The sequence below is a fragment of the Scleropages formosus genome, chromosome 1, assembly GCF_900964775.1.
Source record: "Scleropages formosus chromosome 1, fSclFor1.1, whole genome shotgun sequence".
Taxonomy (NCBI): Eukaryota; Metazoa; Chordata; class Actinopteri; order Osteoglossiformes; family Osteoglossidae; genus Scleropages; species Scleropages formosus.
In genome coordinates this window covers 25003331-25021557 of record NC_041806.1, presented here as the reverse complement: position 1 = coordinate 25021557, position 18227 = coordinate 25003331, and the positions used below count along the sequence as shown (strand labels likewise).

Below are 18227 nucleotides of genomic sequence, written 5' to 3'. Positions count from 1 at the left end.
TATTCATACTGACTTGTACACGAAGGTACAACATTACAGCACACAATTCCTCTCCACGTATAATCACAGTGTTACAAAATAAAAAAAAAAAAAAAAAAATACAAATCGACAAACTAAAACAAGAGACGTGTCAGAACATCCACATCATACCAGACCATCACTGCAGGTCTCCTTTTTTCAATGTTTTGTTTGCAGAAAAAGCAAAAACAAACAAACAAGCTGGTTTGAAACATACTTCAGCACTTTTCAATTATTTAAACCTATTTAGTTTATTTTACTCTTATGTCATAAATGTTATGGCACAGTCAAGTAAAACAGTTGTGCATCGTGCAACTTCTTGTTACAATGATCTTACCATCAAATATATTGTCTCCCTTTAATAACAGCAGGGCTACAGCACTTCAGAAAAAGTGCTCATCAATTTTTCAGAACATTATATATATATATTTGTACATATATATACACACACACACACACATCTGATCAGAGACACAAACACCTTCGCAAACATTACGTTTTACAAAGAAGCACATTAACAAAGACAGCTGAACCTGGAGCTTTCATACAATAGTATTTGTGTTCTCTTTTTTTCTATTCAGAAAAAAAATATAATGTTGGCATGACACCAACAGCTAACATCACAGTCCTCAGTGCAACTTTTTTAAAAGTTTATAAAAAAAAAAAAAAAAAATTCTCAAGTTTAAGACAAGCGATGCATATTTTGTGGTTCGTCCCCAATCTAGTCCTTGACGCCGTTTCATCACTTGTGTTTTGCTAGGTTTTCGGCCGGCCACGAGGGCGCACAAGGGAGCCTCGGTGCTGGATAGCCAACCAGAGCGCACATACATTTTGGCCCATGGCACATGCTTCTCCTTGTCCAACACGCCTCTGACCAACCCCCCCCGCCGCCATTTACGCCTGGAGTGATTCTCTTAGCTTTTTAAACCCAAACCTAAAAACGTGACAACAAACACAACATTTTCTGTAGGAGCAGCATAGACATAAACATAGGCTTTCTGTGATTTAAAAATGCAGCAGGCAATTTGCATGAGTGATTTTCCTGTAGTCCTGCACATATAAGAATATAAAGCAGTCCTGCTCAGTAGTAACTGTACTTACACCTCAGCTCCTGTAGTTAAACAGCCACTAGGGCTGTATTTTTTTTTTTTTTTTTTTTTTGTGCAAGCACTCCTCCCTTCTTTAAGGCATGAAATGTGTGTGTCCTGCTTGTGTCAATCAACCTTAGACACGGGACATGTTACTGTCAACTCCAAGTGCAGAGGTGCATTCCCATTATGTGAAAATACCTTGGCAAGGAAAGGAAATTAAAAAGGCAAAATAAGTTGATGTCGTCCCCGGAAGGTAGTTGTACATGGCGGAGACTATCCTAACACAGCTTTCCACTACCATGAACAGCAAGAGCTTCTGCATGAAACTGTAGAATGGGAATGTCCAAGGGTGTGCTACTGGTCAGAGATGTCGGTTTGCTCAAGGTGAATATGATGCGTTGGAAGGTCATATTCGTGCAGCCACAGCTTCTCCTGAAGCATCACCGATAAAAGCAGAAGTTTTGTATTGACCGTGGGCACCATACGGTCGAGGTAGGTGGCAAAGGAAACCAAACTCTTTAACCAAGTAACGTTGGGGTTCCAGCACAGGACCGCATCTACCTGTGTCTGAAGCAGCTTAGACATCCAATGAAGCCCTCTTCTCACCCTATACATATTTTCAGAAAGACGGACGAACACATTCTTCCGACGCACCTTCGGAACGCACTCCAGCCATGCGTTCGCATGAACAAGGAGAGGTGTTATTCAAAGCTCTGAAGGGAAATGTAATTTCAGATGTGCTATTTCCTCACAAAAAGTAAAATACCGGTACAACAAATGAGGAATCAGTGTTTTCATGTGAATTTGCAGTGCTGCCTGTCTTCTCGGAGGGCTTTTGTTCCAAATACGAGTGCACTTTGACTTGACTTTACTCTTAAGTCAGCGAAACCCAAACAGACCTACATCCGTACTGCTTTAAACCCGATCTGGTAAGCGGTAAACCCTTGCAAGGTCTCCGTGGATGGATTCTGGTTTTCAGCTCTTCTCGGTGGGCTGACAAGGGCCCCCTTCAGTCAAACCACATCAAAAAGGGTGAAAGAAAAGGTGATGGAGAAGCGACACACGGTAGAGTGATGGGCCAACACTCCACAGCCAGCCCCTAGGACTGGGCTTTTTTCTTTTCTTTCCTCTCCAATTATTATTTTAAGAGCGCAGAGCGGGCTGCCGACGCTGACAAATCACTGCTTCCGTGCTCGAGTGAAGAGGCCACGAAAGAAAATGTGGTAAAGTACCAGAGGAAGGAGAGCTCTCGGATTTGAAAGAGAAGGAAAATGGCTTGTTGCAGTTCACTCTCAGACGGAACATTCAGAGCTCCTTTGCACAGCAACAACAACAAAAAAAGCGCTCTTTTGTCACTTTGGCACCACTGGGCAGCGGAGGACAGGTGTGCGGGAGGCCGCTCAGGTGCGCGCTCCGTCACCGCGCGCTCGACGAGTACTTGGCCTTGGTGATGAGGTACAGCACGATGTCCTGGTGTCCCCCGAAGGCGGCGATGTGCAAGGCGCTCCAGCCGTCCCTGTTGGCCAGGCGGATGTCGGCGCCGAACTTCACCAGCAGCTTCACCAGCTCCAGGTTGCCGTCGATGACGGACTGGTGCAGCGCCGTCTGCCCCTCGGGTCCGAACGAGTTCACGTTGAACTCGCAGTTGGTCATGTTCTGCAGGAGCGAGTGCAGCTCCTTCGTGTTGCCCTTCTTCACCGCCTCCTGGAAGACCCTCTGCGGAGCGGAGCACGTGGACACGTCCGCCTGGCTCATGATGCTTCGGAGCGACGGCAGCGCGCGGCGGAACCCGTTCTCTTCCTGCGCCTTCGCGACCTCGGATGTCGGCACGGGCTGAGCAGCTACCGCCGAACCGTTCGCATCTAGTGGATCTCGGACGGGGAACGCGTGAGGAGCATCTACCCGATCTACAGCGGGGGTGAGAGGATCCTACACATGTAGGTGCGCAGAGACCTTTCCCGCGGAGAGCCGCGCGCCGCTTACCCACTGATTATAATAATAATAATGACGATGATGATGATGATGATGATATTTATGGCTCGTCTTCTCGGCCCCAGCGCCAGTTCACTGCGGTGCATAAGTGGAAACAGCAGAAGCGTATTCCTCTCTTCCGAGTCAAAGTATTTTCTTAAACAAATATGTCCAAAAACGAAGTCCGCGATTAACTCGGTGGATCATGAAGCTTCATCTTCTATCACTATTTACCTTTTGTTTTTTTTTTTTTTCCCCCCAGAAGTCACATCACGCGCTTCCTTAGGGTGCCCCGAAGCCTCAGACTGAGAGGCTGCAACATAGAAAAAACTGCGCTAATTTGCAGGGCGTCTGGTGTCGGGGGAGCGCTGCTTGCACCGCTTGCACTGCGGCCACTCGCCTGCCGCTTCTCGAGCGCTCGCGGGTGAGGTGGCGCGCAACAACTGTAGCGACGCGCGCGCCGTGCACGTTGGCCCTCGCGCTGCTCCGCTCGGTCTTTCCCTGGAGCGCGCGGAGACACCTATTTTACTTGTCTAATATTTGCATAACAATAACGGTCCTTAAAGTGCTCCACGTGGGCGGAGTCCGACGCAGATCATAGGCCGACGGCTCTGTTCGGGGAGGGTCCACAACCCTGAAAGGGCAGAAGACGGACGTGAACGTCACGAGAAAGGGAGCGGTATGCTAACAACGTGACCTACATGCTAAAAAAAATCGCTTCACAAAAGTAGAGAAAGTGCATCTTAACCGTAGAATACTCTCAGCAAAGTTTCTTGTATTATAAACGTTTCCAGTTGTCACGTAAAGGAATGTCCGTATGTGTAAATGTCGCAAATATATGACTGTGTTTTCATGTCTGCAGCTATTTTCTCCTTCCTTGTCTTAAATAATATAATGCATAAATTGTACTTTTGCTGAGGTGTACGTCGCTTTTGCGACAAAAGCGTCTGCTAAATGAATAAACGTAAAACGTAAATGTATTTCTAGAAAGTTTTTTCAATAGGCGTAGAAGCATAACAATATGTACACCTTCTTAAGGAGCTGCTGCGATTGTGAAACGAAATAACTATTGTGTAAAAAGTAAAAAAAGAATTTAACTTTGTCCACTTACACTGTGCTGTTGCGTGTGATCTACTGGAAAAATGGCTCTCGCGGGTTAATTCTGTTGACCTAAAACTAACGAGCGATTAATAATAGCAGCCTGCTGGCTACTGTAACAAAAACGACTACATGAACACAGCATCTCGGTATTCCCTGTACTGTATCTGCCGTCCCACGCAAGCGTCGCGCGCTGTTTCCGTAGCGCTGCGCGCGATTTGAGCCGCAAGCCTCGTGCTACACCTGCTGTCAGTGCAAAACCCCATATTACAGTCCAAGAAGCTTCTTCACCCGACTCATAGAAAGCGAATTAAATAAGCTACGACGTGTCCTCGGGATGTTTCCGTGAGAGCAATGAATTTTAAAACATATCTGCAGGTGCCGGGGTATTTTTTTTTTTCCGAGATTAACGAGTGAACTAATTACTTTTGCCCGATCGTCTATCTGATCTGCTACAGAAGCATAACTAAATTCAGCGTTTTAGTGCATAATTTGAAGGAAGGAAATAAGTCCCCTTAGAAATGTTCATTCGAGTGTTTATTGCGGTCATTCCGTTTGTTTGGTGACGGCGGCGCCTCAAACGAGCGCGCTGTGTGCACTGTTTCCTGTGCGAGTGAATAGGGCCGCAGACCGACTGACACGCGAGGCGCGAGCACCGTGGGAACTGGACCGGCGCGCCTCCGCGAGCGCGCTCGGCGCGCGGATGCTTCGTGTGGAAAGCCACACGCGTCGCACGGAGCCGTTGGCTTTTTTTTTTTTTTTTTTCTTTCCCGCGCTACGAGGCTCGAACGCGACGATCAACCCCCCTGCTTCTACGGCGCTGCGGTTCCGCGGCGGCTGAAATTCACACGCACGAGCGGCTTGTTGGGAGGAGCGTTTCGCGGCGTTCCGGCTCAGCGAAGTTTATAAACAGCTCTGGAGCGCGGTTACAACTCTGCCAAGTTACTGTACCGTACTCTCCAAAATAAGGAGCCGTGAAGCCGTAGCCGTGGTTCTCAAAAAGATGTTATGTGTGCTCTGTCTCTGGCACAGCCAGGTAAAACCAGTCTGCTTCAGTCAAATGCTTTTCTGTAGTGTAGTTTACTTCAACGAGCGGAGAAAAGGTGTTGTGGAGCTCGTTTGCGGAGACATGATGACTCAGTATTCCGTCAGCATGCCAAGTTCTGTGGTGCTTTTGTCTGCGTTCGGTTCTACACTTTTTGCAACGCGATATTTCCTTCTGAAACGAATCGGGCTGATGTACCTTTCCTGAGGAAGAAACACAGCGGTCCCTCATGGGCTGGAACCTAGCAAATGACTGAGTGTGTCAAGAAAAAAAAGCGACAAAACTTTAGTTGGAGGGAAAGGACTAAGCGATAAACCGAAAGAAAACACACGACACAGACCATAAACATTAAAATTTGACGAATTTCTCTCTTCGGACTGTCTCAGCATGTTGCGGTCAGGCTGTTTTCACTTGTTTTGGCGCCGGAGCCGCTCGGTTGAAGTCGGGGCGCGCGAGGGGGCGCTGTGACGTCTCAATAGAGAGGGCGGGGTTTAGAGGATTCAATTCATTACCACGTGTTTCAGGAGCGTGGGAAAGAGTCGAGCTTTTCTTCCCAGCACAGAGAATGAGGGAGATCAAATAACATGGTGCAAAAAAAGGGGGGGAAAAAAAAAAAAGCCAAGGTTGCTAACACTGTAAAACTTGGGCAAGGTTCTTCGTCCAGAAGAGGAAATTTCGTCAGGCTTTTTTAGAGAGACTGCGGGTGCACGCAGGAAAAACACGCTGTTAATATTTCTGCCTAGTTATAATAATGTGATCGCAAAACTTCAAGCGACCGTCATCATGAGACGTTTATAGTGAAATACATTGAAGACATTTTAACATACAGCTTTGCAACACCTCTTCCTCCAGTATTCATTACATTAAAGTTTAATTTCCTTTTGAAACGCCCATAAACATGAAATAACTATCTTTTGCACAAATGTAAATCATGTTCATTGCAGTGTGCCTGAAGTGTACATGAAGGTTCATAAGGTGTCACCTGTCATTTCCAAGCCCGCCGCCTGAAAAACGAGTCATTACTCTCTATATTTGGTGCTTTAATGTCCTCTGTGGTTTTGGGTTTCCACACAGTACCCCTAAAATTCAAGGTCAGGCTGTTCGGGTAACTTTTTTGAGTCCAAGTTTCCCTTTGGCTGTGTATGATCTTAAATGATCCTGGTGATTCTTACTTTCTCAGGCAGGCAGTAGCTCATCTCACTGAAGAAGTCATGGCCTGAGCAAAAGAGCCAAAATATGATGTAGTTGTCAAACCACATCAGACTTATGTGACCCCTAGGAAGGGTGGCACAGCGAGTAGTGCTGCTGTTTCACAGCGCCTGGGTGGTGCAAGAGGATGTGGGTTTGATCCCCACTCAGTCTGTGGAGTGGAGTTTGCAGGACCTGTGTGGGTTTTCTCCCACAATCCAAAGACATACTATTCAGGTTCCCCCATAGTGTGTGAGTGACAGAGAGCATGTATTCCCCTGATGTATGGATGAGTGACCCATTGTAAGTAGTGTAAGTCACCTTGGTGAATAAGGTGTGGGTGGTTTTTTTACCTCTTCTGAAAGCACTTGACATGCAGGTCAGCCAGTTATTAGTACGCAGAGCCAAAAATTTACTATAGCTGACAGACTCACCTGTCCATCATGGAAAAATCGTCAGAGAGCTTTCTGATACAGGTGTCCACACATTTTAGTTCCTACAGTGAAAGTGAAAGCATGAACGGGAAAAGCGATCCTTTGGTCTTGTGTTGTAGGTATTATTATTATTAATAATAATAATAATAATAATACAATGTAGCAGAAGTACAGTAGTGGAAGAAGAAGATTTCAGATGTTAATCTACAACCAAAAGCTTAACGCCCATGGGAAACCTGAAGGTCACTTTGAGGAATGGGTGTATCCTGCGAGATTCTTGAGAAATGGGTGTGACATGTGAATTGTTAACAGGTGGGCATGCCCTGGGATGATTCATAGAAGATTCCATATTAAATTATGCATGTTCTGCTTTGAGGACCTTTCTGTCAATAATTAGTAACCATGTGTGGTAGGTACCACCCCCCATCCCCCTCTATCACCTCTACCACTATTGCAGTATTTCTTTGAAATTTACAATTGTTTATGAATTAATTCCTTAGTGTTTCAGCCTCTATGGGTTTTATTGCTACATATATATTTTTTTTTTAGGTGACACTTTTCTCAAAAGCAACTTACAATGTTAAGCTACATTGATTTATCCATGTATTCAGCAGGTGGTGGGATTCAAAACTGGGTGCCTAGAGAATAATGAAGCACCCATGGCCGCTTGTTAATAATAGTTACCTGTGGGAGTAGGACTAATTATACTTACCCCAAACCAGTTGAAAGAATTAGTGAAGTACATACTGTACTCACGGGGAGCATGGTGGCGCAGCGGGTTTGGCTGGGTCCTGCTCTCTGGCGGGTCTAGGGTTTAAGTCCTGTTTGGGGTGCCTTGTGATGGACTGGCGTCCTGTCCTGGGTGTGTCCCCTCCCCCTCCGGCCTTCTGCCGTGTGTTGCCGGGTTAGGCTCCGGTTCGCCGTGACCCCGTTTGGGACAAGCGGTTTCAGCCAGTGTGTGTGTGTGTGTGTGTGTGTGTGTGTGTGTGTGTGTGTGTGTGTGTGTGTGTGTGTGTACGTGCATACTGTACTCTCCACTGTCTCATGGAAAACGGATGTTGGTTCAACCACATATGGAGAAACGAGTGCAGAAAAGGTATCTGATGTTCTATCAGGCCTAGTTTCCAAAGCAAGTCAGGGCTCGCAGCAGATGTGCTACCTGTTTCATACACACACACTCAATACCGTGCTCTCACCTCAAACAGTGGCAAATGTTCACATACTCTGTGTGCCCATCTTCCTCTTCTTATAGACGTTTGAGCAAGTACACACATCATACCAGTTTAATTTTCTCTTTTTCTGTTCAGTGGAATGAACACCATCCTTCTTTACATACGTCACTTTGTGAAATGTGTCACGTTTTAAAACAATTTAGTCTTTTTGACTTAAGTACTTTAAAGAACATCAGATATTGACTTGTTGCTATTTTTACTTACATTTTACACTTTTTCTAGTTTTTCCAGTAACCTCTTCAGTCTTTAAATTTCCAAATTTTATAGGATATTCTAAGAGGTTTGCTTAAATATTTGACATAGATTGCATTTATATGGCACTAACCAGCTGAGGAAATCATCGGCACACAGCTACCAGCAGTCGAGGACACCTACACCACACGCTGCCTCAGAAAGATGATGCGCATCTTGCCCCCGCACGGGCACTTTTCTCTTCCCCGCCATCTGCAAAACGGCTTAGGTCTATTCAAACCCGCACAGCTAGGTACAGGAACAGTTTTTAACCCCACTGCTGTAAGAGTATACAACACTAACCAATGTGCTACCTTTAGTAACTAGAGTTGGACTGCTCCACCCAAGCACGTTGGTAAATTACACTGCCACTTTAAGCATTCTCATTCTGAGTTCTGAGTTCTCTGACTGTTACCATTATTGTTAGTACTGTTACCATTATTTATTGTTATTGCTGTCGCTGCTGCTATTGTTGTTTACTGTCATTGACACTGTTTTGTTTGTCATTGTTTTGTTTGTGCAGTATTCCTATTGTCCTTGCCCATAGTCTGTGGAGAAGCATTCAGGAAGATTTTCATGATACATGTACATGGTACTTGTATCTATGACAATAAACTTGAAACTTGTAATATTTTTTTAAAAAACATTTCACCATTTTCTTGCTGTGGTGAGGGGGCACGGTGGTGCAGCAGGTTTGGCCGGGGCCTACTCTCCAGTGAGTCTAGGGTTTGAGTCCTGCTTGGGGTACCTTGCAATGGACTGGCATCCCATCCTGGGTGCGTCCCCTCCTCCTCCTCCAGCCTTGCGCCCTGTGTTGCCGGGTCAGGCACCCTTGTTAAAAAAAACCCTTGTTATTCATGTTTTTTTCAGTTTTTTAAAAATATTATTCACAGTTCAATTCTGCTGTGCAAACACAGCAATGTGAAAATGTGGTAGTTTACCTACTGAAAATAATTTTCATTTGGCACCTCATCTGTATGAAATTACTGTGTCATTAGCTTTAATTAAATCCCAAAACCTTTATTTCACATAGACTTTTCAAGGTCTGTAGACAGGTCCAGGATCTTGTAGATGAGTCTTCCTGTGAATATTCCAGCCTCAGTGTCCTAGATGTAAAACCGTGTAAAACATAGTCCCGGTGTCTCGCCCACATAAGTGTTAGTAACTTGTGATCAGTTGCACATTATTCTGCTTGCATTGTGTAATCCTGCGTTTTTTCTTGCTTATCTGAGGAATGCTGCTGTCACATTTTGTGATATATTGCCTCTGTAAATCCTGCCAAATGCATCAGGGGAAGGAAGGTGTGAGACAAAGTGGTTGAGTAAGGAGTAAACAAACTGTAAACTGTAGACTTCCTTCGTTCTCAAGACTAAATGATAGGAAATCTCTAAAATTATCTCTGAGCAACAACTTAATATCACAGAATCTTTAAAAAAATTCTCCATATGACATTTGATAATTATTTCAAGTGCTGTATTTCTGTAGTAACGTCAAATACAAAAAAAAAAAAAAACAGTTTGAAAAAATACTCAAACCTTGCAAACATTTTTAGGTTTTACTCATGAAAAATTATACAAGTGTCAGTTTTGTTTTATTGCAAAGTTACATGCTCAAACAGAAAATTAAGATAAAATGGTTTATTGCAAATGAAACAAAGGCCAAAACCTAAATATGCTGGTTGAATAAATATTCAACAAATATTGTTAAAGTTATTGTTAGTTATTGTTCAATAAATATATGGTTGAATAAATATTCAATAAATATTTGGCTACAGGAAGAGCTTTGTACACCAGTTAGATGTAATGTTTACCCACTGCTCTTGACAGATTTACTCTAGATTTACTAATTACTGAATTTATTCATGTATAACACCAATAGTTGTTAATTAAATTAGTGCATTTATAATGTTCTTTTCATCATATTAGTTGAAATGATACTGAAGTGACATTGGTCATGATTTGATTATGAAAAGAAAGTCAAAAGCCTGAAGACAAGGGCTCCCCCTTGTTATTTTGTGCTTTTAAATTCAATGGATTAGAAACTGCCTGTATACAGTTTACAGAGAGATAATTATCCTACATATTGCAGCCAAAAATAGGTGCAATTATGCATGTAATCAACTTCTATCTTGTTCTGTCAAAACAATGTGTATCATAGCAGTTCTCAGACTCGGACCTGACTTGTGTGTTCATTACCTCTGGACTTCTGGAGAAAGATTTCGTCAGCAGTGAGTGGAACTGGTTCGGGCATAGACCAGCCCGTCACAGTGAAGACATCATAAAACGGTTGCATCTGTTTTTATTTTAATAAAACACAGTTTTTGAAATGTAAAATATTATGGAAAATCAGTATAAGGATTGAAAAATTGAGATCAGTGTGTATGTTTTGCATTTTACAAGTTAAACAGAAATACTAACATCATTTTTCCTCTATGGGTATTCCATGATGCCCTTGGGCTATTCTTTCATTCCGAGCAGCCAATGCACCGTGAGAGAGTGTGTCATGAGGGTACGTGCTTCACGTTTAAGAAGGCAACACCTGAAAATTATGACCGCTGTAGACACATTGCATTAAGTATTTAATTGTAATACGGACACTCCTGGGACAGACCGGGCTGTGTTGCGCTGTCCGGAAAGCAGATTTGTTTCATATGCAACCTTGCTGTGTTCGGTTCTTTCTCTCAATGTTCCAGTAACCTTTTCAGAGGGGCTGTAACATGAGGGCACTCTCCAACAGGTAGTCTTATATCGCTGACAAAGGTGGGACGTCTCAGGGGTTTTGGGTAAGGAATGCCTGAAAGGAAGGGTTGCAAGCAGGTTTCTTCAATGAGGTACCGAGAGTTAAGAAGGCTGGGAGAGATTCTATGTGACAGCAACCTTGTCCTCCTCCCTAAAAAATCCCTCGAGGGGTGAGGCGGTCCCCTATGAACTGCTATGGCCTGCTAATTATGTGTGGGAACGAAATCTCTCTCGCTCTTAGTACCCCTTTGCCTCTCCAGATCACTCTCACCCCAACATGCTATCCCTCAACGCCCCTGTACGCACACGATTATCTCACAGCGCTGTGCTCGTGATCATGGGAACTTAGCTTCCCCGTCCCTCGCCACTCCCAACAGCCCTGCACCAGCGCCGAGCCCAGCTATGGTGTGGCAAAGTCCCTCCTGCGCCTGCCCAGCCCCCACACTCTCCATCGTGAGCGACGTGCCGTCTTAATTCCGATAACCGCTGTGGGAACTGTTTTGAAAGCAAAACGAGAAAGGCACGAGGACTCATAAAAATCCATGAAGACACAGGTGTCCCAAGTACCCAGCTCTCCATGCAGACCCGCTGAGTGACTTGCCCAGGCAGTTGCACTCTCACCCATAGGTGTCCTGGACCATCCCACGACCGATGTCTAAAGCAGCGGAAGAGAGGTTCTGTGGTTCCTGTGAGAAAAACAGTAGCAGGGACAGACGTCATTGCACATGTTTTATTTTTACAGCAGATATTTTTTCATTATATTTTTATCCACTGACTCCTTCCCTCTTTCCTTTCTATGTCTTGAGGTCTTTCCCAAGCTAGTCTTTCAGACCCTCCTCTCACATTCCCCCTGTCATTGTACCCCTCCTCTCCATCAGGGCCCCAGGGGGTGTCTTGTTTGCCCCTTCCCGCCCCTGACTGCCCAGGGCTCCCAAAACAAACAGGCTACCAACCCTGATAGCATCACCATGGCGGACGGAAATGCAGCCAGGCTAAACTGACCTCCGCTCTCAAGACCAATAGTTACATACTGCGAAGCACGATCTTCCTTTCTCTCTCACCCTTCCTTTCTCATGCACTCAAAGCTACACGCCGGGACATTGCGCTGGTTCTCCAGCGCTTTGCACGACGGTGCTTTAGCTTTCGGAGGACATTCACGTACACTCGATGCAGCCCATTCTTTCATTTTCAACATCTGTATAGATCCTCTTTCACTGGCCACTGTCATCTTCCTGGATGGTTTCCTCACATCAACGGTGGCGAAGTATCCTCCCATCACTCTGCCGGGTCCTGGTGATACTGATGTGACATCAGTTTTACTGTATTTGGCTGTGTGGGTACAGTAGAGCTGTGTACAGTACAATGACTTTCCCTCTTGTGTATGAAGCCATTGATTTATCCAACACAGGGAGCAGCACCAAGATGAATCCTTGAAGTACGGCTGCCTCCCTCCTAACCAAACGTCTCAGAAAGCCTTCCCTGTCGCCTGCACACCACAGGTCTCACATCCGCTGGGAGAATAACGGCGAGCGACATATTGATTTAGCAACAGCTAAATATCGTTCAATATTGTTGCAGAGTGGAGTGGGGAGTGGGTAGCACAGGTGCTTCATATCACCTGGGTTGTGCAATGAGCTGCAGGATCAGTCCCAGCTCAGACTGTCTGGAATTTACATGTTTTGTGTTCATATGAGTTTTTTTTCAATGTGCTCCTATTTCCTCCCACACTGAAAAACATGTGTTTTAGGTGAACTGGCAACCCTAAATTGCCTGTAGCATGTGTATGTGTTAGTGACTGTGCCACCACCCTACAACGGCCTAGCATCGCATCCAGGGAGCACCCCACCTTGCTTCTTGCCTTGTGTTTTCCAGAATAGGCTCTGGACCACTTCAGAAATTAATTGGTTACCTCGTAAAAAAAAAAAAAAAAAAAAAATAGTGTTTCAGGCAAGTGATGCAATAATGCAGATGATTTTTAGGAATTTTTTAATACAAAGTTTGTGTCATCAGAGGGCAGTTTCTTGAAGATCCTAGTTAATATCCTTGTTAATTTGGCTTTGCTCCCTGTGTCCATTTGGGTACTCAGTCACCCATTCCAGCTGGCTGTGGTTAGGAATCCAGAACAACCGGCAGCAGGAATGTCCTGTTTGTGTTGGTGCATGTTTGTGTGCAACCCTCTGTGTTCTGATTGGCTCGCTTGGGACAGTGTGCAAGTGTGTGTGTGTGTGTGTGTGTGTGTGTGTGAGTCGGTGGGACCTGCAAGGGGTGTCGTGTTTGATGTGTCCTATTGTTTGCGCGCTAAGCTGCTTCCTGCCTCGGCACCTCGACAGCCAGAGAGCCAGGAGCCTCAATGGGGCTTTTCCTCCAAGCAGCGCAACAATGGGCCATCTCGTCATTTTCCTGTCCCTCTCCCCTTCCCCACGAGCGTCTCCCTTTTGCCGCGCTCATCTCTCATCAGGTTAGCTCATAAACACATTAACACTGACAGGGATCAGCAGGAGACAAGTGCCAAAGCAGGGCCGCAGCGCCGGGCCTTCTCTTCTTCACACGCTTCCTGTCCATCGCCTCCGCACTTCCACCTGGTTGCTAAAACCGTGCCCTCTGGGGACGGCAGGCACCAGAGCCCGAAGCAGAAAGCAGAACGGTGACGCTGGGGGCAGGGGTTAGGCGAGGAACTCTTCCTTCTTTCGCTGCTGGTTTATAGCTTTGACAGAACATTCCGGTAGAGCGGTGATGTCATGAGAACTGACCCCAGACAGAGCTGTTTATGCTCTTCGGCACAGGAACTGAACTGAAGGGGGGTGCTGGAGGCAGACACCCCTCTCCATACCGGGACAAGGAAAGACAGTGACTTTGAAATGAAGAGCCAGGAGGAGGGAGAAAGAGGCAGAGACAGGAGCACCGTGGCAGAAGCAAAATGCAGCAAAATTCAGCAAAAAAAAGGTAATAAAAAGTCAGCGCTCAGGTTACTTAGTCAAGAAGGACAACAGAGATATTTTTCCATGTTCCACTGCCCTGGAAACTGGTTCCATCACGTTCTTTGGTTCAAAGCACCATAAAACTGAAGACCACGGCTTCCGTTCACTGAGTTACTCTCTGAAAACGTCACTGATTGTATAAATGAGCACAGAATCATCTCAAATTTTTGTTATATATAAAATACTTCTGCATCGATTATATCAGAGGTCCCAGGTGCCTGAATGGTTGAGAGCAATAGTGTGGAACACATTTCACTGACGTCGGACAGATTTCGTGTTGAAACATTTGGAAAACACTTTGTTTTCTTCTGTTACACCCCTGTGAAAAATGTACATGAATCCTATTTGGGTGATTAAACGTATATTCAAAATATTTGTAAAACTGAGTTAAATTGTCTTTTGGCAGCTGGCGTGGATCAACTCATGATTTCGATACTCATGATGGGACTTCGTCTGGACTCAAATACGAGTGGGACGAGTATAGTTTGGCACTTGTCTAGAGTTATCACTGCCTTGCGACAGACTGGCGTCCCGTCCTGGGTGTGTCCCCTCCCCCTCCAACCTTACGCCCCCCGATGCCGGGTTGGGCTCCTGTTCGCCGCGACCCCGCTTGGGACAGGCGGCTTCAGCCAATGTGTGTAATGAATGGTGGGATGCATGCATTTTACAACCCCAGTTACGAAAAAACTGGGACAGTATGGAAAATACTAATAGAAACAAAAAGGAGTGATTTATAAATGTAGTTTGACTTGTATTCAAACAAAAACAGTACAAAGAGAAGCTGTTTCATGTTTCATGTAATCAGCTGCATTTTTTTTTTTGAAGATTTATGTTTATTCTGAAATTACTTTCAATGATTTTTATTGTGTGTATTTATTAATAGACATATACATTGTTCCGGCAGTAATACTACCTCTTAAAATTTTGGAAATAGCTCATTGTTAATGCAAATCTTCATCACTTTAACAGCTCAAATCCTGTCCTTCTTCTGAAAATCAGACATAATCACACATACACACATACTCTCAAGTGTCTCTGTATTTTCCCCATTGGGTTCCTTCATGCCGTAGATCAAAGTTCAGGAATTCCGTCTTCCTTTCCTGGTGGCAGCCTGAAAAGAAAGCTCAGCTAGGGTTCAAATGGGTAGGGAGGCATCTTCCTAAAGCCACACAAAAGTGTAGGAAACCTGTCACACAAACTAAGTTCATCTGGGACTTCATGAATGAAAAAGCTCATGAATGAATGAAAAGAGAAAGCTTGCGGGGCATGGGCCATAAAAAGCCACAGTGAGACATCAGTCAAACTTTGGACTGGGATTTTAGAGAGGGTTGCTGGGCACACAGCCTGGAGACGCTCTTTCATCACTTTTTCTTAGGAGTCATAAATGCCGCATCTTTGGTCCAACCTAAGATGCCTTCTAAGATCCAGCCTAAGACGTCTCTCATTGCACGTATCTGCAGTGGTGCCGGCTGAACATCTCTAAAAGCATCCGAAATTCTTGGAAAGGTACGGATGGATATCTCAGATACCTTATTCTTTTATGGCTGGATTGAGGGACAGAAAATATTATATAAATATCGTCAATGTATGCTTACATTACAACTGATACACACGCCAGCAAAGATATTATAGGACAAATGTAAGTAAAGTTTCACTGTTTTTAATATAGTATTTGGTGCAGTTAAAAGCTTTATTTTATTCATGTATTTATTTCTGATTTTCAAGGAAAAAATCCATTCTAATATTGTTGCTTTAGATAATGAGGAGGTGTTGCTATGCAACCTGACATTAAAAATTGTCTACAAACTGGGCCATATTGTGAGGAGGTCCGTTTTCACTCACTGCACAACGTTTCTCAAAACCGGACATTCGGTGAAATTCTCACCTTTAGAATTTTGAGGAAAACAATACCTCGGCAAAGAGAATAACATTTGCAAAGAATGCACAGCTAAATTAGCTGAATACCTACCATAAATCAACATTCAAAGAGAGGAAATAAATTGTGGGAACACCAAAAAGTACTGACCCCCCCCACCCTTTTCACCACAAGGTTGTGCAATCCCATGGGCTTGAGCTCAGACAGACCTCCGTAACTTGCTTGGCTGAAGAACAAAGTGCCGATAAACACGTTCACGTTCAATAAACACCCAACCGCGGACAGCACTACAATCCCACAGAATACAGTAAACTAACAGGAAGCTTGATGGTATGAATAAGGAACGTGAAGAGCTGTACCTGTCGTGCAGTATAGATATCCAGAAACCATAACCCGACGCACCACTGGTGCAACAGTTTTATCCTAATGAAAAGCCATTCTTAAGTGATCCAAGTGTCAAAATTATTTAAATGTAACAATTGCTAATAAAGGGGGGGGGGGGGGGGGGGTATATCCTACTGCTGCTCATAGCTGGGCACACTCACACCTTTTCCCAGAACTGCGATTTCACTCTTCCTGCTATGCGTGCCTGTGCTACAAAAAAAATGCAGCGTTCTATAATAAGCCCTGGCAGTTTTATGTCAAATAGCAAATTTCTTTCCTGTTTTTAACACGAAGGCTAAAGAATAGAAGAAAGGGTCATATGGAATTGTTTAGTGGGTACTGGCACAAGGTAGGATTACAGAGAAATTTTTCAGGCCTGACACTGAGTGTTGGCCACTCTGTGTGTGTGTGTGTGTGTGTGTGTGTGTGTGTGTGTGTGTGTGTGTGTGTGTGTGTGTGTGTGTGTGTATATATACTTACTTTATATGGGGAGCAGCAAGGCTGAAAGTTTTGACTTGGTTGCAGTTTTCTGTTGTCCTTTAAAGAAGGTTGGGAAGGTTTGTGCATTGAATTCCAAAGAGTTGGAATAACACATCTACCTTGCAATGGCTTCAGCAGCTCTAGTTTGTCCACAACCCCACACTACAGCCCCCACCCCAACCCTTCCAGGCCCTTCCCAGCCTCCTGCTCCGTCCCGTTCACTTAGATTCATTTTCCTGTTCCCCTCTCCCTGTCGGTCTGTGTTTGTCTTAGACTTCCTCAGGAAAAGGCAACGCTGTGGTCATGAAGTAAAAATCTTGCACTGCAGTAACCTTCCTAATGGAGTGCCTGGGAAAGCTGCCACTGGAACCCCTGTCTCAGGCTAAGCTCCTGCTGTACTCCATAGATCTACAAATGAAGGGAGGGCTCCATGGGAAGGCACCTTATGTGCTTCTGCCACTTCTGTCAGCGAACCTGTCAACGTCATCTTGTGAGTCACTAGACCTTCAGTGCGAAGATGGTGTGCATTCAGGCAATCTTCATCCAGGTGCAGCTTGAAGGACCACAAACATGTTGACCTCTAGCCTCTATCCTGCTTTTACAAAGATCACTGCCCTCAGCGGGGTACCAGGCGACCACAACCTAAATTAAGGCAGGAGAACAAAAAGGCTGAATAGAGGTACAACTAATTCAAAAGAGTGAATTTTAAACCCAAAGGTTGCAGGTTTGAATCCCACCTCCAGTTGTAATACTCTTGAGCAAGGTACTTACCCTAAGTTGCTCTAGTAAAGTGACCCAGCTGTATAAATGGGTAAATAATTGTAAGCATAACACTGTAAGTTGCTTTGGAGAAAAGTGTGAGATAAATGAGTGAATGTAAACATTTACACTAAACAACATGTCTACAGCGGTGCACAAGCAATCAGGCTTCAAAGGACCAATATTTGGAGTCATGGACCATACGGTATTTTTAGGTACTGTATTTTAATGTCCACAGTAATTTTGTCACATCTCAGGTCAGTTAGAACAAAATCAGCGAGAAGAAAAACTAAATAATAACAGCAGCTAAATGGAGGGGGGGTGTTTCCAGCTGCAGGTGGGTAATCCCCATGGAGCAGATTGGCAGCAAATCAAAGCCCTTTCACTACTCATTCTCCTGTCCAAACAGGTTCTCGCCAGTAATTGCCTTATACTCTACAGTTCATTATTCTTCCTCTACACAAACCAGTCAGTTCACCGCTCATAAATAACCAATCAATCAAGTCAAGATCAGTGGTTTCCAAACTTCTTGTGGACCCACAGACATTCACTCTGCTGCCACTGGCACACCTGGTTCAGATAGTGAACAATTATGACGTGCTTCAGGTATGGTTGGTAGTGTAGTGGTTAAAGTTACTGGTTTTGGATCCAAAGGTTACAGGTTTAATCCTCACCTCTGACTTTAGTACCCTTGAGCAAGGTAC

General features: G+C 44.6%; 1 protein-coding gene across 1 annotated transcript; it reads right to left on the bottom strand.

The window, feature by feature from the left end:
• Positions 1-3953, bottom strand: nrarpb (NOTCH regulated ankyrin repeat protein b). The gene has a single exon (XM_018746466.2). The coding sequence runs from the start codon at positions 2862-2864 to the stop codon at positions 2526-2528; it is 339 nt and encodes a 112-aa protein (XP_018601982.2). The 5' UTR covers positions 2865-3953; the 3' UTR covers positions 1-2525.
• Positions 3954-18227: the final 14274 nt, after the last annotated feature.

Excerpts from the sequence above, each read along its gene's own strand:
- nrarpb (XM_018746466.2), bottom strand. The coding sequence starts at position 2,864 with ATGAGCCAGGCGGACGTGTCCACGTGCTCCGCTCCGCAGAGGGTCTTC.